We start from the raw sequence: 26369 nt of genomic DNA, 5'->3' as shown, positions 1-26369 counted from the left end.
TGTCAAAAGTATTAGCACAGAGACCCTACAGCAGGGGTGTGCAGCTGTCACACATTTAGGGGGCTGAGTTGCCCCCCCCAAGGGGAGTATGGAGACCCACCCTAAAAAAAACACCATAATTTTTTGGTCTCCCAACATGTGGTTGACAGCCATATTGCTATGTTTCAGGGACCTATGAGCTATTTTGGGCCCCAAAGTGGCCTGTTTCCCCCTTTCCCCAAGAGGAAGTAACCTGTCAACAGAGTCAACTTCTCTCTTGCTTCCTATGTGGAAAAAGGATTCTCCTCAGCACAACATGGCTTAGGAAAAGGAACATAGCAAAATTGCCCCCATACCATTTAAAAAGTATTGAATGGGGGACCTGGGGGTGAAACTTTTTTTTCAAAATAACTGAGGTGGGTGCTAGAGGGGCCTTGGGAGGTGCATGCAGCCCAGAGGTCACACTTTCCCCATCTGTATGTGATAGGATCCATATGTTGTATCCATTTCTCAATTATGGAATTCCTTAGGGAATCAAATATTTGACGGGGCCTCTTCTATGAAAAAAGTCACTTGCATTATTAGATATGGAAAAGTTTCACCTAGAACATGAGCAAAGTACAGCCTGTGGGGTGCATGCTGCTTTGGATCCCTATGTATGACCCATGAAGCCTGCAGAAGCCCACTGATCCATGATTCATTTTAAAAAGTTTTGCTAAATTTTTGGCAATTTTTACCCCTAAACTGGATAAAGGCCCCTCTAAATTGTCCTCCAAATGTGGTGGTTTGCATCTTTTAACCACCAGAAAGCCCAATTTTTTCCAAATCTTGGGGGAAAAAATAGGCCCAAAGTCAGCCAAAATGGCATCTTGAAGTGAAGTTATGGCACTTCTGGTACACTGAAACATGATAGTGCTGATCATTGGGTAGATGCATGGGGAGGGATGGTGGCCGCTCCCTCCACAGTTGCCTAGCAGTGGCTCAGAACTTTCTTATATGCTTGTTGTGAATCATCTATATGTCAGCGCAACTGCTGGGGTCCAACAACCACTATCAGCAACTCAAACGAGTCCTGGGGTTAAATCAGACCCTTGTAGCAGAGCTGGCAATTTCCAGAAGCTGAAGCGTGGCTCCAAAGTCCAATTGGGATGACAGCAACTGGATGTCTTCCAGGAACTGCAGCAATGCAGGAACCTCCAGGGACACACAGCAAACCGATGCTGTAGCTTCTTCTGATAAACCACCAGAGAAACAAAGTCCCCAAAGTGCTCTTTATTCACAGTGCTATTATACAAAACCAGATCTCTAAAACTCCAAACCATACCAATCCAACTCCTACTTCAAACCCACAAGCTATCCCTTGCAACCCCTGGGTTTATATGGTCTCCAGACCATGTGGTCTCCCAAACCCAGTGAGTTCAGGTGTGTAACCATGTCATGTGTCTCCTGTGCAATCCAGACACATGTTTCATCATCCATGGCTACGTGAACTTGGACACTGAAGTGTCCTTGAGCCAATGAGCTTCAGCTGTGCTGATCAGCCTTGCCACTCTGCTGAATGCTCATGGCCAAACACACACACATCAAGCATTTCCCTGTGTGCTGTGTTTTAACCCTTCAAATCCCTGACACTATACCCACATTGGGACTCAAAATAGCTTAAGACAATTTAAAAAATGTTAAAAATCCACAAAATACAAATGTTAAAACTCCATTAACAATCAGAAAAAAATTAAAATCAAGTTGAAACATGTATCATTAAAACATACATAACAGAAATTAGCAATATCCAGCACATTGTGTAAGATGGGCCTTACATCATAAGTCAATGAAATGCCTGTTGGAATAAAAAAAATCTTTGCTTATCTAGGAAAAGAAAGTAGGGAGGGTGTCAGTCTGTCTCTTCAGAGGGAGTTTTAGTTTCTGGGGGCAGCCACTGAAAAGGACCTCTCCCATGTTCCCATCAGAACCAGATAGAATGGACTCTGGAGCAGATCTGAGAGCATAGGTAATCAATGCAGGCTATCATTCACACAAAATTTCCATCACCTGCAGCCTGCTTGCAAGGTTCAGAAATAAAGCTCTTATGAGCTCAGATTTTTGATCCATTATGGACTGGTTATTTCCATTTGAATGTATATATGCATTAACCTGTTTTCTATTAGGGATGGGAAACTTGGCATACTTTGATTAGAACTGATGGGAGTTGCAGTCCAAGAACATCTGGACATCTGCACGTTCCTAACTCCTTTTACACACACACACACACACACACAAACACAAACACACCATATAACATATATTGGATTGATTGAAGTATGCTATACGTTATGCTACTCCATTCTATACTGTGACTTGAATTTCCCTCTCATAGTTTGTGTAAGTCTATGAATTTAAAAGTTAGATGGTCTCTAAATCAGTATTGCATTTGCCTTTGTTACCCCGATCTTTGATTCAAAATAGGTTTTGCATAATAAACTGCTTGGTTTCATGTACATCCCTGAGGATTTCACTCTTTTGTTCAGATTCACAAACAGACTGACAGCTTCTGATCACGAAGAGCAGTCCTGAAAGCTAATTTTTCAAAGCTATATCCAGCCAGGAGCAGTTAGGTCTATTAAATAGTCCACAGGGAGTACAGAAGTTATTTCCTGCTACATGAATAACACATAGATAAAGTACCTCGTCTGATGATAGTGCTATGGAATGTGAAAATCCTGGGGTTTTTGGTTCTGTCCCTAAACCACTCAGATCAGCCGAACTAGTGCTGCTTGGACTGAAGTCATCTGTGAAAGTTAAATTCTGTAAGGATCAAAGAACAAAATGAAACACAATGGTCAAAACAGAAGAGAACAAACCTGCAAGTAACAGGAGATTCCTGCAAAGAAGGCATACCTCTGAAATCACTGCGGCAATTCACTTGTTTGCCTGGGGAATATGCAAGGAAGGCAAATGTGTTCCTAATTTCATTGTTGTTGTTTTTAAAAAGGAAAGGCATGCAACTAAAAAAATAAATAAAATAACACTCTAACTATGAGGACTGAGCTTTAGGATAACCAGGCAGTGCAGATACCACTGAGTTAGAGGTTCTGGACACAATACTTGGTTTGAAATAGGATGTAAGTGAAAAGGAATTATTTAAACTGGGGAAAACATTTACAAGGGAAGGGATTTAACAGTTGTTGAGTTGTTGAAGGCAATGTAACGATATCTAATTCTTTCTCTTCTAAAAAATTTTAGTCATTCATTTTTTATGGCCATTTGGTTCAAGTGGTGTGCTAAGTACAGTGACTACTTCCTTTCCCTTAACAAAATCTTCTCAGAAAAGGTTATTACTTAACTAAAAAATAACACTTTAACACAATGTAAGGGTGCCCCCCCCCAATAAGAAAGAATGTCCTTCTTTGGATCAGTGTCAAAGTGATTGCCAGAGTTCCTGTTTCTAACAGCAATCTTCTAAATTATCAAATAATTTAATCTGGACCTTCAACTTTTGTGAAATACAGGCATTACTTTACACTTAAAACAGAAACACAAAAGAGACATTTTGCCTGTAACTAATGCAATGAGCAAAGCATTACATTTTCTAGCAAAAATAAACAACAAAGGAGCAATTATTTAGCAGAATACTTTGTGACATGTGCACTTCGCAAGATTAATCACATTTGCCATTAGAGAAATTTCACAATGGCATATATCAGGCTTGAAACACAATGCAGTTAGACCAACAGAAAAAACAAAACACACATACCCCAAAATCAAGACACTTGTGATACTTTTGAGGTTCATTAAAACAACTAAGCCACATAACATATAAAAACCAGCAATGGGCAATGGGAACATTACATGACCATAAATCTTTGAAGGTAAAATTTAAAAGGCAAATTGCAAAAAGGAAAAGGTTAATATATTAAATTAAGCATCTGATTACAGAATGCCCCATGGATACGTTGGATAATCCTTTTGGCTAAAAATGCAAAGGAAATCTTTGAAGTTAATTGTCATCAAAAATTACTTGATTGCAAACTCCTCTTAAGTGACATTTGTAAACACCAAAAGATTATCACTGAGTCAGGATACTTCTACTTGCACAAGAAGCTTCTTTGAAGAAAGCGCACTTAGATCAAATTGTGTCCTCGAAATTTAGATGATGGCTTCTTAGGTTTTGAATCTTCCAACACAATGCTTTGAGCTAAGTGACCTATGATATAAAAAGATACTCCAGTGCTCCCTCCTCCCCATTTTTTGACTGATTCAGCTGTTCACACTGCAAGGTGGTGTAAGGTGCTCATTTAATGGCATATTGGCGGACAAAGTTTTTAACTGTTTTCCCCTGCACTCTTCCAAAGTTGTTGCCAGACCTAGGAGGGGGAAATAAAACATAAAACAGGCTCAGATACAGTGCCTTCACTCCTTCCCTTCCCCCTCTCCCACTTGCTGTGACAGCAGAAGCTGCTAGGTAAACATTTAAGAAGTAAAAATGGCGTTTAGTAGAGGACAGGATTTTTTTTTATCCCAACCTAAGCCAAGAGAGCAGAACTTCAGGTCCAGAGGCTGGTGTTTTCATCTGGCCCTCTGTGCACCCCTTGATGGTCATACCCCCTTCCCTAAATTTTGTATGGATGTCTTTCCTTTCTAAAAGGCTGAAATGGTTCAAAAGGCTTAGGGCTTTATCATATGAGGCTCTTGTCCCACTAGAACAGTGTTGTTTGTAAAAATGTTATTCAATTGGTACTGGTCTCTTTCCTATCATGCATCAGGAACCATTCCAGGATTGCAACTTCTGTTTGCACTATAAGCTTATCAGACACAACATTTGCGACTGCTCACCGAGTACCATCCAGTACTTCCTTCAAGACATTATCTACAACCCTTTTCCTAGTTTGGCACACACGGAGATGCCCCCACAACCCAAAATAGAAATTAAATTCTTACGTTTAAAAATCCTTTTTTCTTCCTTTGGGAGGGCTTCCTGATTGGGATAGATCAGACTTCTAGCTTCAGACCTAACTAACTGCTGGCAGATGAAAACCAGAAGCTACTGATCGATCTGTCTCATCTATCCCAGTGCTGGCTTACATTTGCCAGCAATTAGTCAAGTCTGAAGCTAAAACATCAAGAAAGCAGTTGAAGGTTTAGAGAAATAATTTTTTTTTAAACTGTAAGACTCTTTTCTATTTTTAAGACTGATTTATTTTAGCATGAGCATTTATGGATTTCAGCATGAGTTTCTGTAGACTGAGACCCATGAAAGCTCATGCTAAAATGACCCAGCTAGTCATAATAGTGCTGCTTGATTTCTCTTCCCCTTATCCCCCGCTTTTTGAAACAGCATTACATGGCTGTCTCTTTGAAACAACCTGATGGTGTCATGCAGTTCTTAGAAACACTATATATGTTGTTGATGTATGCCTTCATGTCATTTCCACCTTGTGCAGACCCTAAGGTGAATCTATCATGGCATTTTTTGGCAAGATCTGCTCAGAACAGGTTTGCCATTGCCTTCTGAGAGAGTGTGACTTGCCCAAGGTCATCCAGTGGGTTTCTACGGCCAAGCAGGGATTCAAATCCTGATCTCCCAGAGTCCTAGTCCAATACTTAAACCACTCTGTTATACAGGCTCCCCTATTAGTTCCTTCCTAGAAATACTGCAAAAGTTCAGAAACTTGAAACTTCTATACAGTGGTGCCTCGGGTTACGAAATTAATTCGTAACGCGGCCGCTTTCGTAACCCGAAAAGCCTTCGTAAGCCGAATTGCCATAGGCGCTAATGGGGAAAAGCCGCGATTCCGTGCGAAAAAGCCGAAAAAAGCACCAAAAGTTTTTTCGTAACCCGAAAAAACATTCGTAACCCGAAACAATAATTCCCTATGGGATTTTTTCGTATCCCGAAAATTTCGTAACCTGGGTATTTCGTATCCCGAGGTACCACTGTATAACCAAAGTACTTTGCTGTACAGTTAAAAACAACACCCCGCCATTATTTCAACCTGATGATAGTTTTGCTGGGGTTTTCCACTTTCATTTTTGTTCTGAAGCATAGATAATGGGAGAAAAGGGAAAAGAGAGAAAGAAAAAATAAGGCATTTCTGCCAATGATCCCCTGTGCTGCACTATTTGCCCTTCTTCACAACCATGCAATACAAGCCATAGTGTGACTGTGTTTTCCACTAAGTACTGTGCTATGGGAAATGTGTAACTGGAGCAGTTTCAGCTTAAGACACGACATGTTCTTGATTTCCCAAGCCATCAGTCTTTACCAGAGTATAAACGTATACATTCAGTTAGATCAGTGAGATTCCATTCAACTTTTCCCATTTCAGAAAAGATGGTGGTGTTTTGTTTTGGCTTTTTATATTTGTCTCTGAAATTGTGTTTTAAGTGCTTTATTCAAATGAGATTCCGTCGTATGTATTACTACTGCACACAAACATAAGTGTGGAATTGTATTGCTACTGTTCTGAATTGGTAGAATTATTCCATTTGGCTGCTCCTAGAGGTTCAATGTGTGTGTGTGTGTGTGTGTGTGCGCGCACACACACACACACACACACACACCTCACAGCCAAATAAAAAAGCCGGGCAAAAAAAGGGAGAAGTGCCCGTGAAACTGTGGATGTTACGGATACAGTTGAGTGAGAATCCTGTGAAAACCTCATTAATATAAAAGCAAGGCATGTAACAGGGTTCTATTTCAACAGAGTTTGCACTGAAGCTTATGCCACATGCCACGTGCCACCTGAACTGTGATTTCAGAGTATGACAATAAAAGCTTCCATTTTCACCAGCATATTGGTCATCAGATGCTCATGAAATACTGCAGAGATGAAAACAGTATATGTGTGGGACATGTAACACAGCTATACAAAATATCATTCTCAAACTACCATGCTAAAAGCAACATGCATATTAACAAAAAGATATGACCAACACATATTTGTAATAATTCAATTTTCTTAGTTCAAAGAACTTCAAAATGGAATTAGACGTAACAGCCAAGATGCTTGATGGAAACATCTTGTTTTGCAGGGAGGACCAGGAATAGGACACAGGACTCAGAACACATTTTAAAATTTGCCAGCACTTTGATTGGATGTATCAAATATTATCTTACAATAAACTGGCAGACAATGCAATCTATTTGTGTTTGGATCAAAATACTCGTCCTCTCTTCATTTCATAGAATCACAGAATCGTAGAGTTGGAAGAGACCACAAGGGCCATCCAGTCCAACCCCCTGCCATGCAGGAATAAGAACTGAGAATAAGAACTTTTCTTTATAAAACCGGAACCTTATAAAATATAGCTAAATACAGCAGTAGTTTGATATTTTTGTTTTGGAATTAGGGGCATGGGAACTGGAGTTGAAGGATCCCAGTAGTCAGCTTTCAGAACCTGATCGGCCTTTCACATGTATAATTATGTATGATTGATTACATTTAGATATTACTCTTCTACCATAGAACTCAAACCAATGTATTGAGGGTTTGCAGATAGTCTCCTCACTAGACCAGCCTTGTATTTCATAATTTGCCTAATAAATAGAGCTTGGACATCCCATTTCCCCCAAAATCACTACAACTCCCAGAATCACCTAGCCAGCATGGTAATATTCCCAAGCTCTGCTACAAAGTCTGGCCAACCAGAGATCTTTTTATACAGTATAATTATATCACTATGATTCCACTTTAACTAGTATGAGTTTATCCTACAAAATCCTGGGTTTGAAGTTTGGTGAAGGTCTAGGACTCTGACTGAGAATTCTAGATATCCCTTCTTAAATGGCAAATCCTAGGATTTTATAGGCTGTTGCCACAGCAGTCAGAGTGCAATCATAATGCTATGACTGTGTCGTGTGTAAGGTCTCAATGCAGACAAGTGCAGTGAATCCCATGCAAACAAGGAAGTGGGCTGCAGGAGAAAGAGAGGACAGAAACTACTATGCTCCCTACAGAGGAAGGAAGTCCTGCAGTTCTGAACTTCCTCTGTCAACCTGTTTGGAAGAAAGTGATCCATTTATTTCTTGACTGCCCTCCCCTCCACAAAAGCTGCCAAAAGGATTGTTTTCTGTAGCTTATTTACAAAGTTGTACTTCACCAGAACCTGACCAGACTGTGCCAAGCTTAGTTAGCAAGATAGCGACATGATGTGCCTCTAAGCCCCAGTGTGGAGAAGAGTTTGGAAAAGTTATTTTTTTATTACAACTCCCAGAACCTGCCAAGCCAGAATAGCCATCATAGGCTTTGGGGAGCTATCATCCAAAAAGTAACTTTATAAGCTCTGATCTAGAAGATGCATTTCAACGAAAGAGGGTTCCAATGGGCTCAGGAACTTTATGCTAGGACTGTGTAGCCTTTGGCACTCCAAATACTATTGGACTGCAAATCCCAAAGTCCCTCATCTCTGGCCATGATGGGTGGATTTTACATGATCTGTAGGACAAACAATACTGTGGGTACATGCTTTATGGTTTAGGTAGCAGTGGTGTACCTAGTATATTTGATACCCGCTGTGTATTTTTTTTAAGAGCCCCTCCCCTTCAACAGTCTTTTCCAAGTCTGGCAGAGCTGTTGGCTGTGTGGCAAAGGGAAGTGACTCTTTTTACCGCCTGGCCAGCAGAGCCATCAGACCCAAAAGGCAACCTAGGCCCACAAATGGCTGCTGGTGTGGGTAGGCTGCCCTTGCTACCTCACAGCCTTTCTGGGTCTGGAGGAGCTGCTGGCCAGCTTCCCGAATAGAAAGGCACCCCTACCTTCCAGCACACCAGGTCACATCCTTCTCTGAGGTGTCACTTGGCGTGGTTTGTAGCCCTCTAGTGACACCCCTGTTAGGTGGCCAATTGCAACTTACTCCTTTAAGAGAGAATTGGGCGGGTGTCCTGTCCTCTTACATTGATGTTCAGTTCTGTGCTCATTTTTTAATCTTTTAAATAAATTATTGTGTTTTGTTGACATTTTCGTTGGCTTGTTAAGTCAACATTCTTCTAATACACTGGGTCCTTGGTATCCACTGGGATTTGGTTCCAGGATCCATGGATACCAAAACCTGTGGATGCTCAAGTCCAATTTAATACAATGGCATAGTGAAATGGTGCCCTTTATATAACATAGGTGTTCTTTATATAAAATATAAATATATAATATAAATTTATTATATATAAAATATATATAAATGGTGTCCTTTATATAAAATAGCAGTAGCAAGGCTTGCTTTTTGAATTTATATTATTTTTGAATATTTTCAACCCATGGATGATTGAATCAGTGGATAGAAAAATCTGTGGAGACAGAGGGCCAATCATTAGGAATAATTAATATATACACTCTTGTATACACTATATGTTGTATAGTGTATTGAACTTCCTTTGAGAAACGTGGCATCATTTTAAATCAATGAATAAATGAATAAGGTGTCTCATGAGGCTAGATAGGATTTTGACAATCAGCCAATAGGCAGAAGTGATGAGCTTTGTAAAGTAACTGTCCCAAGTGCTGGAGATGATAGCATATTGCAGCCACACGTGCCTCTGCCTCTATCTCAGTCAAGGTAATTATGTATGAAAAAAATATATGTATGAGTCAAGGCAATTTTTACTTACTTGGCAAGCTTACTTTATTCCATGCTCTTGCTTGCTGCTACTTCCAGTTACCTCTAGTTCAGTGGTAAAAGCTGCTTCTTTGCATCACAGTTCTTTTTAGATCTGACAATCAATTCTGAAGTACCCTCATTATGCCTCTTTATGCCACTAGGCCTTTGCTAGAAGCTAGTTGCCCTTTCCTCAAGTATCTTCGCCTCTCAACCTCCTTTTCCAAAAATGTCTCTATGGGCCAACATTCTACTTTCTAGTCATCTTCCAAACCAGATGTGTTAGACTACAACTCCTATCATTTCCAGCCAGATATGATGGGAAGACGGCCAAGTGGCATGGTGTCTTTTTGTTTAAAAACTCCTCTGCTTTGCACAGGTGCACTCATTTCAGTCCATTAAATCTGATGGCCTTTTTCTACACAAAATCAACAAATTATGCAAGTCTGTTAAAAGCCTAAATAAAGACTGTACACAACCTCAGCAAGCAGGCTGGTATCACATCCACAGTGAAACAGGCAGTTTGCTACTGCAACAGAAATTAAAGAGACTCAAAAGACAAAGGAAGGACCATCTAGAATGTTCTTATCGTGTTTATATTGTATAATTAACATGTTCCTTATGGTTACCATCACTTGGGTCCTTTTAAAAAAATATCCAGTAACATGAACCTGCTTCAGTCACTCCAGCCACTGGATATATAAGGTACTTGTTTTTCTACCTTGGACCCCTTTTTAGCTGGGCTTAGGTTTTCGGAAGAAGGATCTGTTGAACTGGTAGGTGAAGGCAGATTGCTGGAAGAATTAGATCTCCTGCTGCTCTCTCCATACCATGTAAATGCCATAGTATTATGTGGGAGAGAGGAGGACCGCTTGATCAAAGAGGGTCGGCCTGCTGAGCACTCCAACAGCTCCTTAGTTGTCCTGTTTAACATAAAGTAGGAAGGCATACAGGTTAGGTGTTAAGATTCTGAAGAAAGCACAGACAAAAAGAATAAAGAAAAAGCGTAATTAGGGACAGATGGATCTGCCAATCTTGACTTCCTGTCCCTCATTTTCCCACTTCTAGCTTGTGCTATTTTGTTGCTGTATCTGTTTTGCTTTTTAAGTAAACAAGTCTGCCAGAAAACATGTTTGCATTTTCAAGTGCATTTCTCATATATATATATATATATATATATATATATATATATATATTTCCCTATTTTTAAATGTTTCCCCCTACTAATATACATATGTTGGATCCCTAACACACATATTTTTGTTCAGCGAACTGCAATGTAAAATTTGAGTAACAGTAAACAGTGAAAGATTCCGGCTTCCATACTGAATTGCATATGGTAAGTTCATCTCAAAATGTGAACTGAACAAAATTCTTGCATACACAATCTTGCAAACAATGCTAATTACTGCCTTTCAGTGCTAGTTTAGTAAGTGGTTTCTACTTTAATTGATTTGCTTTATTGATTTTAATTTTCCATCATTTTGGCTGCACATCTGCAGAAGAGACATCTATAAATAATATGATATATATACACACACATATCATCTTTCTTATGTCAGATTTGCGCCGTGCAGCATCTGAACAGAATGCTAACAAGAAAATTACAGCATGCCGTGGCTCCAATCTGCCTTTTTGCCAGCCCAAAAAAAGAGGCAAAGAGCAGCTCCTTTTTGCGCTAGCAAAAAGCTGGCTTTTCTACGCCGCTGAGACTTTAAGGCACTCTGATGGTGTGCAGCATCAAAATGCCATGCTGCCAGAGAGCCTGGAAGCCAGCCCATGTGTGGACAGCCAAGCGACATAAAGTTGGCTTCTGGGAGTCTTCAGGGCATGTGTTGTGTCTATACCATGCGCCCAAGCCGGCTGGAAGCCAGCCTTTCATGCTGGTCAGTTCTAGCTCTTACTCTCATGTGTCATTAGAGGTCTGTGGGATGTACCAAGTGATACCCTAAAGTGGGGGGAGACACCACTACTCCCCAAACCTGTGCTTTTTGGCAGAAACAGGATGTGGCATTTATCTGTGTCCCTTTAAAACACTGAAGAGATGGGGTGAGTGGGGTGAGGCTCAGTGGGAGCAGAAAGGAGAGGTCCCAAGGTGTTGTCTTTTAAAAACTAAATTAAAAAAATTAAAAATATTCTTACATTTTTTTTGTTTTAAAATTGTTTTTAATTTTCTTTAAAAGAGTCATATCTTGCCAGATTTTCACTCTATTGACATGATATTATGCACATGTAATTTTGCTAGTTGTTCATGTCACAACTATTACCATTACCTCCAGTGACATACAGGAATTATAATTTATGAGTAACATTAGTACAAAAAACATTCCTAAGGATTCTGTATGATATGGTATGGGAGCAGGTCAATGAGGGGGAGGTGACACCATGAGTTATCACACCTGGTGATACCAACCCCAGTGACGCCACTGTTCTCAGGTAAGTGTGGATAGAATTGCAGCCTGAAAACACTTAGTAAAGGCATAGAAAATCCATATGCATAATTTATATATCTTCTGGTGTAAAAATGGTGGTGTGATGAAAGTTATTGAGCATCACAAATTCTGATCAGCAACTATCTACATTTATGTTGTTTGCTTGTACCTGCAGCCAGTAGAGACCCTAACTGGTTCTCTCTCTCTTCGCTTCTTGCTTTTGTTAGCACTCTTTCTCAAGGGAGCCCTATAATGTAAAAAACAAGAGTGTCCACAAAGTACTAAACAACTAAAAATTATTCACCTAGGTGACTAATTAACAAGAAAACCAAGATTCAGAAATGCTTACCCCATATCTACAAACGTTTGTTTTATTTTTCTTATATGCCCCAGAGAAGGGCTGGATGCTCTTGGTGACTGGATACCTGTGGCACCATCTAGGACATATTTGTACATGAAAAACACAGTTCATTATAGCCATTATAGTATTTGATCATTAAACCAGCAATTTTTAGTTTGGATACACACTTTAGGTACACAGCAAGAGAATGCTTCATTCATTGCCCATCAAGAATTTCTTATTTAAAGGGAGTATTAACTATGGTTCCCATAAATTGTATTTGCACAAAATGGGGAATAAGAGCTTAAGTCAAGTCTCTTTAAAATTCAAGAGTTGAAAAGACAAGCAACTTACTAAGCTGAATAGTGGCTTGCTTCTTTGGGAGTTGCTATGGTAAAAATGTCATATCATGTCCTAGCTATGCAGGAACATCTTAACACCTTACAAACTATATCATCTTTAGAACATAGTTTCAAACATAAACCAGTTAACCGAGTTTTGTCACAGCCAGTATACTGTATATACTCGACTATAAGCTGAGATCAAGTATGTAAGTCAAGGGCAGGTTTGGGGACCAAAATTATGAATTTTGGTATAACCTGTGGATATGTCAAGGGTAAAATTTAGGGGCATGTAACAAAGGATCTTAAGGATGAAGCAAAGGAAAACAATGGCAAAGACCTTACAAAATTCCAGCAAGCATAATGGTTTGTGCTCACACTAAAGACTGGATGGAAGAGAGGGCAGAGCTGGGGGTCAGTTGTTCCATAACAAATTACACTGTTGCCTTTCACCAGGGGATGGTCCCTTTTTGATGAAAGTCAAAGTACAGTGCTTACATTGACCTGTGGATAATTCAACTTAAGTTTTTTGGGTTAATTTTGTTACTAAAATTTCTGGACTTACACATGAGTATATTCACTTTGTGTTAGCACTGCCATTTGCCACATGGCTACTACTGAATGCCACTGGAAGGTCATTGCGGGGCTCTTTATCATTTGCTTTGAAATCTAAAGTAGGTTTCATATTATTAGGAATTCAAGTCAAACGTACATAAAAAAAGGAATATATTATTTGCTGTTTCTGTACATGCCTGTATAATAAAAGAGAAAAAGCAGGAACAGCAAAACCTCTGAAACTTCAATTATAACTATAAAAATTATCATGCATTTTTAATATAGAAAAATCCTAATTTGGAATATCATCTCTTTGCAACTCTAAGCAAAGAGTAACAAACAACAATAGTTTTTAATTTGTAAATTTTTCATGATGATATGGTGTGTGCTTGTGTGTGTGAATGCCTTGAGAACAGAGGAAGTAATAAAATAACAAAGGCAGGAAAGTAGAAAAGATATTATAGGGAGAAGAACAAGTATATCACGAATGTTATTGCTCTGATGTATATATAAAAGTAAGATTGCGATAATGAAAGTTACTAGTGTCTCTGTGAGAGTAGCAGGAGTTCTAAATATTTTATGAATAAAGTTTGAACAGAATGTAAGATGACTGCTGGTCCAGTTCTGCAGCTACTGTTATAGAGCTGCAAAGCAGCCAGGTAGCTGACTAGCTTTCTTATTCTTCTGCTATGATAAATCTTAAAACCTAATCAATATATTCTACATACTCATGTAAAAGTCTAGAAATTTTAGTGAAAAAATTGACACCCCCCCCAAAAAAAAACCTGAGTCAATTTATCCACAAGTCAATAAAAAAGGAGCCATCTGCCAGTGAAAGGCAAGAGTGCAATCTGTCCTGGAAGCACTGACCCTTCCTCTGCTCTCTCTCATCCGTTCAGTCTTTAGGGTGAGCATGAACTGTTATGTCTGTTGGAATTTTGTAAGTTCTTAGGCATCATTTTTCTTTGCTTCAGCCTTTAGATCCTTTGTTACAAGCCCTTAGGTTTTACCCTTGACTTAGCCATAATTTTGGCCCCAAAACTTGCCCTTGATTTATACATGAGGCTGATTTATAGTTTAGTATATACAGTAACTTTTCTCAATCTGAAGAACATCCTGATGGAATCCCCGGCACATCCAGCAGAGATGAGACTGTTTTGAATTTTTTTACCTCTCACTACTATCCATAATTGCACAAAAATCTTAATGAATTAAGTCACATGTTAATTCTGCTCTTCTTATGGTGCAAGCAAATGGACAATACATGCAAACATGCATTCAGTCATCCAAATAAATGTATACAGTATTCCAAATGTGCTCCAAAGTCCTTTCCTCCTGACAATCATTCTCTATGCCAGATAACAAACCAGTTGTAAACTGGGAAAGCTTCAAGAATACCCTCTGAGGCACAGCAAGGAGCTGCTATCAAAAACAATGAAGTGAAAAACTTGCTGGGCATGCATGCCTTTGCACTTATTGAAAACGGCTCTTTGGATCCTGGCCAGAAGATGTACTTGTGGTGTTACCAACGTGGAAGCTATTTTTATAGTGCACTTTGAAACCTCCCGTTGGGTTGGAAACACAAGGAAATTTTTTTAAATGCCAAGGACAACCTTCAGTTTTAACAAACACAAACATCTATATATACCTACAATAAAAAGATATTCCAAAACTGGCTGGAATCCAGAGATGATTCTGCAGTATATATAAGGAGGAAAGGGAGAGGAACGAAAAAATGTAGCAGTACCATTAAAACTAAGGTCCAAAACATACGGCAGAAATAATCCAGTTTGAGACCACTTTAACTACCTTGGCTCGAAGCTAGGGAATCCTGGGAATTGTATTTTATTGTGACACCACAGCTCTCTAACAGAGAAGGCTCAGTGTCTCACCAAACTACAGTTCCCAGAATGCCCTAGCACCGAGCCAGGGCAGTTCAAGCGGTCTCAGACTGGATTATTTCTGCAGTGTGTTTCAAACCTAACTGGTTGTTTTTTTTTAATCTTAACATGAGTTTCTGTCGACATAAATCCACTTCTTCAGATTCAGTATAGAGTAATATTAAAGCCTCAGGCTATAAAGCATATTTATACAGTTGTGGGAGGGGATAGGATGTAACAGGACTCAAAATGATACAAATCAGGTGTTACATTCCTTCACACACACTCCTTCTCCCTTCTTCCTTTTTATGCTACAAGAGTCTAACATGGCTACTTCTCTGAAAACCACTGCATTATATATGTGGTGGTGGAGAGGCTGCTCTTTTTCCTTTTTAGATACTGAACCAGTGTCAATGTCAGAAATGGATTGGATGAAGGCATACAAACTGGAACTTAATTAGAGAAGACATAGGTACTCCTCATCATAGAAAGGCAGATCAGGGAACAGGGATGCCACATGGGCTGAACAGGGTTACATTCCCCCTAAAATCTCAGGCTTGCAGCATGGGTGTTCTCCTGGACTCAGCACTGAGCCTGGATGTCCAGGTTTCAGCAGTGGCCAGGAGTCTATTTGCACAGTTAAAACTAGTATGCCAGCTTCACTCATTCATTAGGGCATCAGGTCTATATACAGTGACATATGCCTTAATTACATCCTGGTTGGACTACGTAATGCACTCTATGTGGGGCTGGCTTTGGAACCTGTTCAGAAATTTTAATGGGTCCACAATGCTGTAGCCAGAATGTTGGCTGGGGGTATTTATAGGGAGCATATAAATTCCCTTGTTTAAACAGCTTCCCTGGCTAGCGGTTCATTTCTGGGACAATTCAAAGTGCTGGTCATGACCTATAACGTCCTATACGGCTTAGTTCCAAGCTATTTGAAAGACGATATCTCCCCACAGGAACTTGCCACAACCTTAAGATTGTCAGAGGAAGGCTTTCTCTTGGTCCTGCCAGTAGTGTCACTGGGGAGGTGCAGTGGATGTGGTCTGCACCAGGTGACACCCCAGAAGGGGGATGACATCTGGTCAGCCCCCCCCCCTCACACCACCAGCTCTGCTCTGACTGGCGTGTGCACCACTTTATGCTCCACAGGCATGCGGTGCTTTATTCCCCATCCCCCCTGTGTGCCTGCTTCATCCGCAGGTGCATGCTCTGTCCTCCACATGCCATCCTGTCATTTTCCTCATTAGGAAAGGACAGGTTGGCTCAGGGAGAGGGAGATCACACTGCCCCCAGAAGTCCCATCCCCTGCACCGGGTGTCATCTGGTGTAGGAACGCCACTGGATCCTGCCACTGTCAATGGATTGTTTGGTGAGGACATGAGGGATTGTCTTCTGTATGTTTGCCCCCACCCTTTGGAACTCCCTTCTGTGAGAGGCTAGCCTGGTCCTGTCTATTTTTCTTTTGTCGGCAGGCAACCCCCCCCCCCCGCCCCAGGAGTCTTTTAATATGTAATTTGCCTAAGGAGGCTTCTTATTGGGGTGCTTGCTAGGGTATGTTCTTAATTGTTAAAATTTTATATTTTAAAGTTAGTATTTTTAAGGATTTTACATTTTTTAACTCTTTTATTAATGTGGCATTTTAATTGTGTTTTTAAAACATTTTATTATTGTTTTCCAGGCATTTTATGTGAGCTGCCTTGGGTGCAGTTTGGGAGAAAGACAGCATATAAAATAAATAAATAAATACATGCACACCACATGCCTAATTCTTTCATGAGGGTGGCATTGGAATACAATTGAGAGTTTCTATCCTTTAGTATTATGAGAAATGGACAGAATTGGGAATGGGAAATACTCTCCGTGTTTGTGTAGAATATGGTATGTGTCATACTGGAACAGTCAATTGTTCTCCCTTTTAACTACAGCCCCAGGAATTCTAATTTATTGCAATTCAGAAAGCAATTTTTTTCAAATATTTATCAGGGTCAGAAAACATGTTCTGGTTCTACACAAAGGTGTTGCTAGACAGTTCTTCAATAAGTGTGCACACTTGCATCTATTACTGCTGAATAGCTGAAAAGGTCAACTGCATTCTGCACCATGAATACCACAAACAGATCTACTTTATGTTATCAAGTAGCTCAGCCACAATGGCTTATAAATGAGTATTTTGTTGGCATCTCCCTTAGCAACTTGTCTACAAAGTATATGCCTTTTGTTCTGGGAATGGCTGTATTGGCAAGGGATTTATGGCAGCCAGAGTCCAGCTAGAAGTTGTTTTCATGTGAATACAGAAGTGACAGGAAGTCTGGATGCTGGATGACTGTTACTTTATGCATGTTTGTTATTGTTCCCAGGTAGGTCAGTGCCCTAGGATAGGCAATGCTTCACTGCCTTCCGTCCCAACTTCTAATCTTGAACAGTCTTGCATATTGTGTGGTGTTTAGGGGATCTTAAACAGCTCACAATCATAGCTTAGCCCTGCCAATGGCACCTTGTCATAGTCTTCTGTAATCTTTTTTCACTTTGGAACAAAATCAACTGGCCACAGGGCAGCTTTTGCAACCAAGGTGGTTACCGCTTCATTGTGAACCCTCAATGGAACAAAAGCTTGTGGTGGCTAATGTAAACATCATCCTTAGAGAATTTGCAATTAAACAGAAAATAAGTCCTCCGTATTTCTCCATTCTCTAATCTTTGTAAATTACATACTGGTTTTTCTATCTGCTTGCTCTATTTCCTGTGCCTCTTTCCTTAGATCTCTGAAGATTGCCTTGCCATGTTCTGCTGTTGCTCCTTATTTGCCTACCTTTTACCTGTTATATCAGTCCTGTTAGCAACATTTGCCAGGTCAAGGTCTTATGTAAACCATTCATCTTCTTTCAGTAAACATCTGTGCTAAAATAAAGCTTGTATACTTTGGAACTCAAACTTCTGTCAGTGCTGTTTTCTACTATGCATAATCTATTATGTATGTGCCATCCCTCCAGTATAGATGCAAGTTTGCATTCATGGATGAAGAAAGAAATGGGAAACAGTCCTGAGAACATATAGTCACTGGTGCATTTCATATATTATGGGGGGGGGGGAGAGAAATAAGAAAACTTGGCTAATGATAAATTAACTTCTAATGTTCAAGTAGAGTCATCATGCCTTTAAACAGAAACATTGTAGAAAAGTACTTATTATAATAAATATTTTTGTCTTGAAAGAAAATGTTCTCCTTTGAATCTGATATGTTAATTAGTATCTGCCTTTGAACTAATGGTGGTGGAACAAAACTCAATGCAAAAAACATAGAACTTGCTATTGATTCAACACTGTGTTGTTTGAGCATGGTCACTGAGAGCAATTATGTTTAGTTCAAAATTTATTATGATTTGTTTGGAAAATACTGAATGAGAGATGCAAATGAGTTAGAGTAACTGCATACAAAAGTACAAACTTTTGCCTCGACACACTGAAACACTGATTCATTTCCATTCTACGCTTGGGGTGGGGGCAATAACCAATTGGTTGTTTTGCCCACAGTACTCATTTTGCCTGGATTAGGTTTATCTTTATGCTCCAGCACCCAGTTTAGAAATACCCAGAAATTTGTCCAAATTGCCTAACCCTGGTGGAAATGTCCACTTAGTGTGTTATGTAAAGCAGGGCTCTGAATTTAGGAAGAAACCTGAGGAAGCTCTTCTGAGTTTAAATTTTGTGTCCTTGATTTAATGGAATGATTAGTCTTATCCAGTCATTCACAGATTCACATATCTTCATTATCATTCTCTTCATGTGGAGACAGACAGACAGAAACACACACACAGAGACTTAAGAGGGGAGCTTCCACCCTCCAGAACCCTGTAAAAACAATGTTTCTGATCATGCAGAAAGCATGCAAGAACAGAAGAGGCTCCCCTTGTCAGACTACTACTCTCCTCATTAAGATTACAAAGATGAGGGGAGTGGTGTTAGCTTTCTCCTTCTGTTCACACATTTATTCCAACTTCCCTTTCAACACCTGAATAGAAATATTATAATTTTGGAATCCTGGAAATGGTTAATTTAAAATTTCAGATCTCAAAACAATTGAGTCATTCCAAGTATCATTTTGCTTTTTTATAATAGGGCTGAGGAAAAAAAGGATTGAAAAAGTAACAACAACAACTGAACCCCTCTCAGATGCACACCACACCTGACTGTTTGGCTTTGAAAATGTATCTTTTTTTTTTTTTTTTTTTTGGCATGGGCCCTTTAGCAGGTAGTTGCTTAATCTGAAATGACATGAGAACTAAGGACATACAGGGAGAAAATGGCTTAGCAACATGTACATCTACAGTTATACCTTCATGATGGAAGAGACTCCTGCTTGCTGGATGGTGCACAGGTGATGCTTCATAGCTCTGGCAGGATTTTGAAGGAGAGGAGAGTGGAGTGCCTCCATGGGAACATACATAACTCATGTCCTGCTGTTCTTCATCCTGGTCTCCAGTTATGTTGTCAAATGCAAATGTTGCACTGCTAGCCACAGGGGAAAGGGAGGAAGCACCAGAATCTGATGCTGGTGAGGATGTTCTCACACACATGGGCAGTTGTGATTTTGTAATATGCATGGGACTACCATAACTGTACGGCGGCTGTTGATAATAAAAGATTATTAAGCAGATTACGGCATTCAGAAACCAATGAGAGCAACTTAGCTTGAATGTACCATCCTTTTTTTTTAAAGCATCCATTTTACACTGTAAATATTTTATTTTAACGACTTTCCATTTTACCCATTTTTTTTGGCAGGATCTGCATTTTAACCAGTTCAAGTTCTTAATAAATTACCTGCTAGACACAAGTTTTGTTTTCTCTGATGGAATAGTGGGGGAAATGTAATGAAAGACAGCACATTGCCACACTCATAAAATTAAATAAGAAATCTTGGGAGGGCTGCAAGAAAACAGATGGTTTACCTTTGAAGGGGAAAAAAGGGTGAATGTTTCTTCATTATAAATGTCATCACACATGAGTAAATATAACAAAAATGAATTCATAGAAGTAATAAAGGCTGGGCAAAGACAACAACTCATGGAAAAAATGAAGATCAAAAATAAGTCACCTTTCTTTCAAGGCTGTCTTCTCCATCTGTGGAACTGATGCTGTCATAGAGTCTTGTTCTAGTTGGTCTTGACCTTTTGTTCTTTACTGAAAGCTGAACACGAGTTTTCAATGCTTTAGAGTCCAACCTTTCTGTCTCAGGGACTGCTTCATTAAAATCTGTAGTGAGGAAAAAACCCGCACTAAATATGTTTAAGTGTCCCAATAGTCAAGGATATGATAGACATTTCTATACACTCAAGCTTTATTTAGATGCACGGTAAGTGAAATGCCATGCACTTTTGCACTAAAATGACTGTATAGATGGAATCATTTGCCTTTATGCTATTATCAAACTGTCTTACAAGCCTTGAGAGATATCAGAAAAAATGGAAACCTCAGGATGCCCTATATTAAAGTTAAAGAAAAAAAAAACAACCACTTTGAAATTTCACATGTTGACTCTGAACAGTTTTGCTCAATCACTGGGCAGAATAGAGGAATTTAAACATAGCTATCTTGCCAATGTCATTTTGTGCTCATCCTATCTGACCAAAAGTCCTGGTAAATGTGTAGCTATTCTGTGCTTGGAGTGCATGACTCAGTGCAGTAGTTCACCCCTGCATCCAGTCATGCCTCAAACATACTGGGGTTTATTGTTTTGTTTGATGTTCAGTGTGGCTGGGATTTCCTCCCTCCCCAGAAAAGTACTGAAAGGAGGCAAGAAAGGGCACACCCCCATTCAGGCCATCCAAAAATGGGAATCTCCCAAACATTAACTGAAGAGTCAAGACAAGGAAGTCAGATCAAGGATTTACTCCTGGCTGCCCCAGAAACTCATGTAGGGGCAGGTTTCAAAAGAACTCCCCTCTGCTCCGTGTGCAAAAAGTTATGGCTGGACCCATAAAGGCACCTCTTTAGATTAGGACAGGAGGAATGTCAAGTGGACATTTTTTTAAAAAATCCTTGGTCAGTAGAGCAACAAACTAGGCCAAAATCTGGGGCTTTTGCTCAGTCAAGATGAGTCCTTTGGTTAGCTCAGTGTATTTCAAAATGAAAGTTAGAGCTAAGAGCAGCCTCCCCTAACCAAGTCTATCTAATATCCACCTATCTATTTATCAAGAAAAATATTTCCAACCCACTTTATACCAATCAATTTAAGAGTGGGACACAGTCAGTCAAACTCACTTATGATCACTAGACTACAAAGGCTTAGGTAAACAGATATCAACTTGCTGCTTCAACTAAACTATTGCTGGTGCCAGCTAGCCCTCCAGAGAAAGGGATGCCATAACTGGGTTCCCTCCCAAAATTCTGGACTAAAATGCCAGCATGTTTTAGCTACCAAACCCAATGGTTGATGGGAATTGCAGTCCAAATAATTCAGAGCACAATAGCTTAGAGAAGGATAGTGGTTATGATTTATGTTCAAAGAAATTCTGTACTTGATTCTGATTGCCAAAACTATATCGTTTCAAAACTTTTAGTACCATACCAGGCACACTTATATCTATAGCTGATATAATGGACAGATCAGAACAAAATGATCCATTACGTATTCCTCTATATTGCCATTATGGGGCAAAACAGGTAAAGAATTCCAGCATTGCATTTGGAAAACTATGCCATACTTTGATTTTGTTCTGATCAACTCAAGGCAGAATTTGCAATTTCACTTTAAATATTCATTTAGAAGCTACTCATGTTATTTAGTTACCTTAGATACGTTTATTGTGGTTATTATCATTGTATTTGTTTATTTGTTTTCATGGGGAGAGTACAGTCATCTTCAGCATTTTCTGTCATTTATCATTTGCTAGATCTTCTAGAATTGTGCAGTTTTTTGTAATACATATTGGTATATCAACCACTTTGTACTTGCTGCATGCTGATACAACAGTGAACAGCACTTCATTCAAAATTAATCTATCGGTCTAGATTTTGACAGATAACATGCTGGGCTAAATAAGTTGTTTGACAAACATTTGAACCAAGAAAGAGTGGAGGTTATCAGAAGCCCAAATTATTCATGAAACACACAAGATTAAATATGTAATACAAGTGTGATGCTGATCGCTCCTCTCAGCATAGAAAGTCCTTAATTAACTTCAACCTTGAAATAGTGTATATTAATAAGGAAGATATACATTGGTAATGGATCAGGATCTGTGTAAGGCCACCACATCAAAACAGATTTGTGGGTGATTATGATGATTCAAAGCCACTGGTATAAATGATGATTTGTTGGTGATCAATGAATATAGCACATGTTTAATAGCAGAGAACAGCTCATGTGGCCCTGTTTCTACCCTGGCTAATCATTGGAGTAACTCTTAACTACTAGTATCTTACAGGTATACAGCTACTGGGGGGGGGGAGGGATTAGGGTATATTGCCCCTCCAAGTAAGAATTCTGGCCCTCCCTCATGAAATTTTCCTTTATTCCCAAATTTGTAGCATTGAGGTAACTCAGAGGTTCAGCTCAACATTTAGAAATAGAGTTTAGGCATCTCAAGAAAAGCAGTCAGCAAAGTTACCAAGGGAACGGAAACACAGCAATTGCAAGATTTCTAGGTGCAAGTGGCTTTCACTCTGCAATGCATGAAATTTGGAGGCTGAAGGAAAATTTCATTTGGGAAAAGAATTCTTTTTTGGAGGGCCTCATCTTGTTCCCCCATAGCTATACTTCTGGTGTCTGAGTATAGTTCCTCTCCTTTTGCCACTTTCCTTCCTTTTTGTTATGTGTCTTTTAGATTATCAGCCTGATGCAGGGTCTGCATAAACTGTTCTAAGAGCCCTTGCAGCTGAACACAGGCAAGAAATGGACAAGCTAAATAAAACAATAAACAGGTTTTCTTTCTGATAGCAGAGAACAGATTGACTCTGTACTTTTTACTTGTCTTAAGTGTGCTGGTGCATCCCCATAGTTATTAACTTGGGAACAGTGCAAACTATTTTAATATGTGTAAAACAAAACTGAAGCTGGATTTTTAGTTTGGTCTAAATGTGGAACATGTAAGTTTTAAATTCCTCAGGTTCCACTTGGCCTACATGTGACTATTATTTTTAAATGCGTAACATTTTTCATGACTGCACTGTGTATTATAAAGACACAGAAATATAAACGAAAGGAGTGCTCATCCCAGTCTGGATTTAAAGAATGCTCCCCTCCCGCCATTCCAGTCTTGGGTGGGACCAAAGAAAAAAGGGTGGAAACAAAAATGCCAGCATATTTCAGTTTGCATCTCTTAATGTCAATAACAAAGTCTAGGAAACACTTTTAGAATGCTAAAAAATAAATCCCAAACAAGCAAAAGCGACAATCAAACTGGGGCCCCTATACACGATTAGAGTGCCTGTTTCCTGCCTACCGAAGCAATGAAAGGGAATCAAACCATGATAGGATGTTTTCCACCTCCATCACCAGAAAAGCTGCGATTCCTCTCTAATTCTGTGGCTGCATCCTATAGAATTCCTGGATCTGTAGTTTTGTGAGACAGTAGAGCTCTTTGATTAAGAATTCTGAATACTCTATCTAAACTGCAGTTCCTGTACTTCTATAGGATGGCAACATGGCAAGTAAAGTGGAGTCATAGTGCTACAGTTGAGTAGTGAGAGAGGTTTTCTATAAACCATCACAAACAGTGATGCCATCTGAGGAAGAGTTAATTTGGGACCCAATGAAAAGTGGATTTAGTCCCATGTGCCCCATCCCTTTTCTGTTGGGTTTTTATTACATAATATAATTTGCCCCCTCAAAATATTTATTTATAAATGGACTAGATCTTTTAGTCCTATAGAAATCTCTTGAGACAAAATTAGTCACGATTAATTTAAATCATATTGATTTCAGTAGGGTCAAAGCACGAATTAATTGGAACCCAAACCATTATTAATAACTATCAAACTGGGTTTGATAAGAAACATTAGCTTTTTCCTGGTGTGCAAACAATGACCCTAATGGCACAATCCTATGAATGCTTACTTACAATGTTTGCTGAGTACAGGATGGCTATTTATTAAGAATGCATAGGATTTCAATCTATATCTTCAATAGTCAGATTCATTGTTGGTTTTTACACCACGAGTTCTGTGTGCTGTGGACACTGTGACCCCCATGCCTTGTTGAAAGTATGATGGTTGTGGAGCAGATCGTAACATTGTTACAATTGGGTTATTATTTTGGTTTCTCCAAGGTTTAAAACAACTTCAACCAATCGAGTTGCCTCCAGATGTGTTTAAATAATCATCTAGTACCTCCTGTTGTGCTTGGACTAAAATTCCTATAAAGTCATGCTGGATGAAGAAGATGAGAAATGCCGTCTAACACACAGGGAGGGTACCAGGATGGGGAAAGCTGATCTGGATCCAACTGCATATGGGTGTGAAAAACTGCCGTGAAAAAATCTTGGTCTCTTGAATCTACTGTTCAGGCTCTGAATGCACATCTTTCCCATGGAAACAAGTATTTGTTCTGATCCTTTACTGACGTTTGTCATTGCAAATAACATCAGTCCACCCCCACATCCATGTAATGGAGGATATGGAGACAGCCTTTTTGTAGAGATTGAGGGGGAGGTACTGAAGTTTTCATCTTGCTATTATTAATAGGCATATGGAAAAACACTGAAAAGGACCAGAAAAAAGAATGAAAGAAAGAAAATTACTACTGAGGGGGAAAGCAGTTTATAAACTGGCAAAACAATCAAAATGACAAAGAGAAATGGGAGATGGAGTTGTGATATATTCCATTGTAAAGTCAGGAGAACTCCCAAGCATGTGTGTACTTGTGATATTCACTGACAACCTGACAGCAAAACACACATAAAAACTGATTTTCTTGGGATAGGAATCAGTTTACCTACAACGTGCTTTATGGCCATGGTTCAGAATAGACTCCCTGTGCCTCCTATCTAGAGGTTTAACAAATCATTCACAAAACTACTAGTCGCACAAATTGAGCGTGTTTCATTTGGCACTTCATTGTTCAAGTGCCAGTGAACAGTGAACAACGGGCACATTGGGATGACACTACCTGGATGAGTTAGTGATAGATGTACATTTGCCATGGCTAAAGTCAGACCCAGGATGAGTTACTTTTCTCAGAGTACAACCCTTCTGGACATTGTAATCAAATTCTAGTGAAATCGTAAATACTGGGAAGACAGATAAACTAGTTAATCCATGTATGTTAGAATGTGCTTTGGTTCTTTTATAGCAGGTAACTTAAGTAAGTGTAAGACGGCTCAAGATTTCAGACCATCTGTCTTGTTGAGAACATTAATGTCAGGGGAAAGAATGTACTAGAAGGGTCAGTAACTGCATCCTTGTGTCAGTTTGTTACAGTATATCCACAAAAAGAGAACGATAGTGGCAGCTGAAAAAAGAAGAGAAAGTAGTACAGTATTATGGATAGTTGTCAGCTTAATAACAGAGCACAATAGGCTTACATTCAGTGTCAGAAAACTAGGAATTTAAATGGGCTTTACAGCTGTTGCTTTGTTTAGGCATCTTCAAAGCAGCAAAAGATGTACTGTAGTTGAGAAGGGTTGTGGCATCTCCGGATGGAATTTTCAGAATCCTTAACAAACTGCAACTCTCAGGATCCCTTGAAAGACTCCTTGATAGGCAAAATTGTTTGTTGTTGTTGAATGCCTTCAAGTTAGTTCCAACTCATGGTGACTCTGTGGATGATACACACCCTCCACTGCTGCTTGGATCCTGCAAACCCATGCCTGTAACTCCCCCAATTGAGTTTTCCCCTCCTTCTCCTGTATTTTGCTTTGGTCATCTGGAATAGCATGTCCATTCTGGGCACCACAATTCAAAAAGGATATTGAGAAACTGGAGCGTATCCAAAGGGGGGCAACTGAAATGGTGAAGGGTCTGGAAACCATGCCCTATGAGGAATGACTTAGCAAACTGGTTAAGAGCTGATACGATAGCTGTTTAAATATTTGATGGGATGTCATATTGAGGTGGGAGCAAGCTTGTTTTCTGTTGCTCCAGAGAACAGGACCTGGAACAATGGATGCAAGCTACAGAAAAAAGAGATTCTACCTAAACATTAGGAGGAACTTCCTGACAGTAAGGGCTGTTTGATAGAGGAACACACTTCTTCGGAGAGTGGTGGAGTCTCCTTCCTTGGAGGTCTTTAAACTGAGGCTGGATGGCC

The 26369-nt window shown here is 39.5% G+C and overlaps 1 protein-coding gene across 7 annotated transcripts in view; it reads right to left on the bottom strand.

The window, feature by feature from the left end:
- The window catches only part of PPP1R9A (protein phosphatase 1 regulatory subunit 9A), a 164677-nt gene that overhangs the window by 8479 nt on the left and 129829 nt on the right, over positions 1–26369 (bottom strand). For 4 of the 7 annotated variants that reach the window (XM_042471796.1, XM_042471797.1, XM_042471798.1 and 1 more), the window contains 6 exons: positions 20217–20374; positions 19455–19746; positions 12346–12433; positions 12166–12243; positions 10286–10487; positions 2662–2781 (listed from right to left, as the gene is read on the bottom strand). In XM_042471796.1, coding sequence (XP_042327730.1) covers positions 2662–2781; positions 10286–10487; positions 12166–12243; positions 12346–12433; positions 19455–19746; positions 20217–20374 — 938 coding nt within the window. The remainder of the gene's footprint in view (positions 1–2661; positions 2782–10285; positions 10488–12165; positions 12244–12345; positions 12434–19454; positions 19747–20216; positions 20375–26369) is intronic. The other 3 variants (XM_042471799.1, XM_042471800.1, XM_042471801.1) reach the window with 1 other exon arrangement.

The sequence above is a fragment of the Sceloporus undulatus genome, chromosome 6 (genome assembly GCF_019175285.1).
Source record: "Sceloporus undulatus isolate JIND9_A2432 ecotype Alabama chromosome 6, SceUnd_v1.1, whole genome shotgun sequence".
Classification (NCBI taxonomy): domain Eukaryota; kingdom Metazoa; phylum Chordata; class Lepidosauria; order Squamata; family Phrynosomatidae; genus Sceloporus; species Sceloporus undulatus.
Note: the sequence above shows the minus strand (reverse complement) of the source record. Positions and strands in the feature narration are given on the sequence as shown.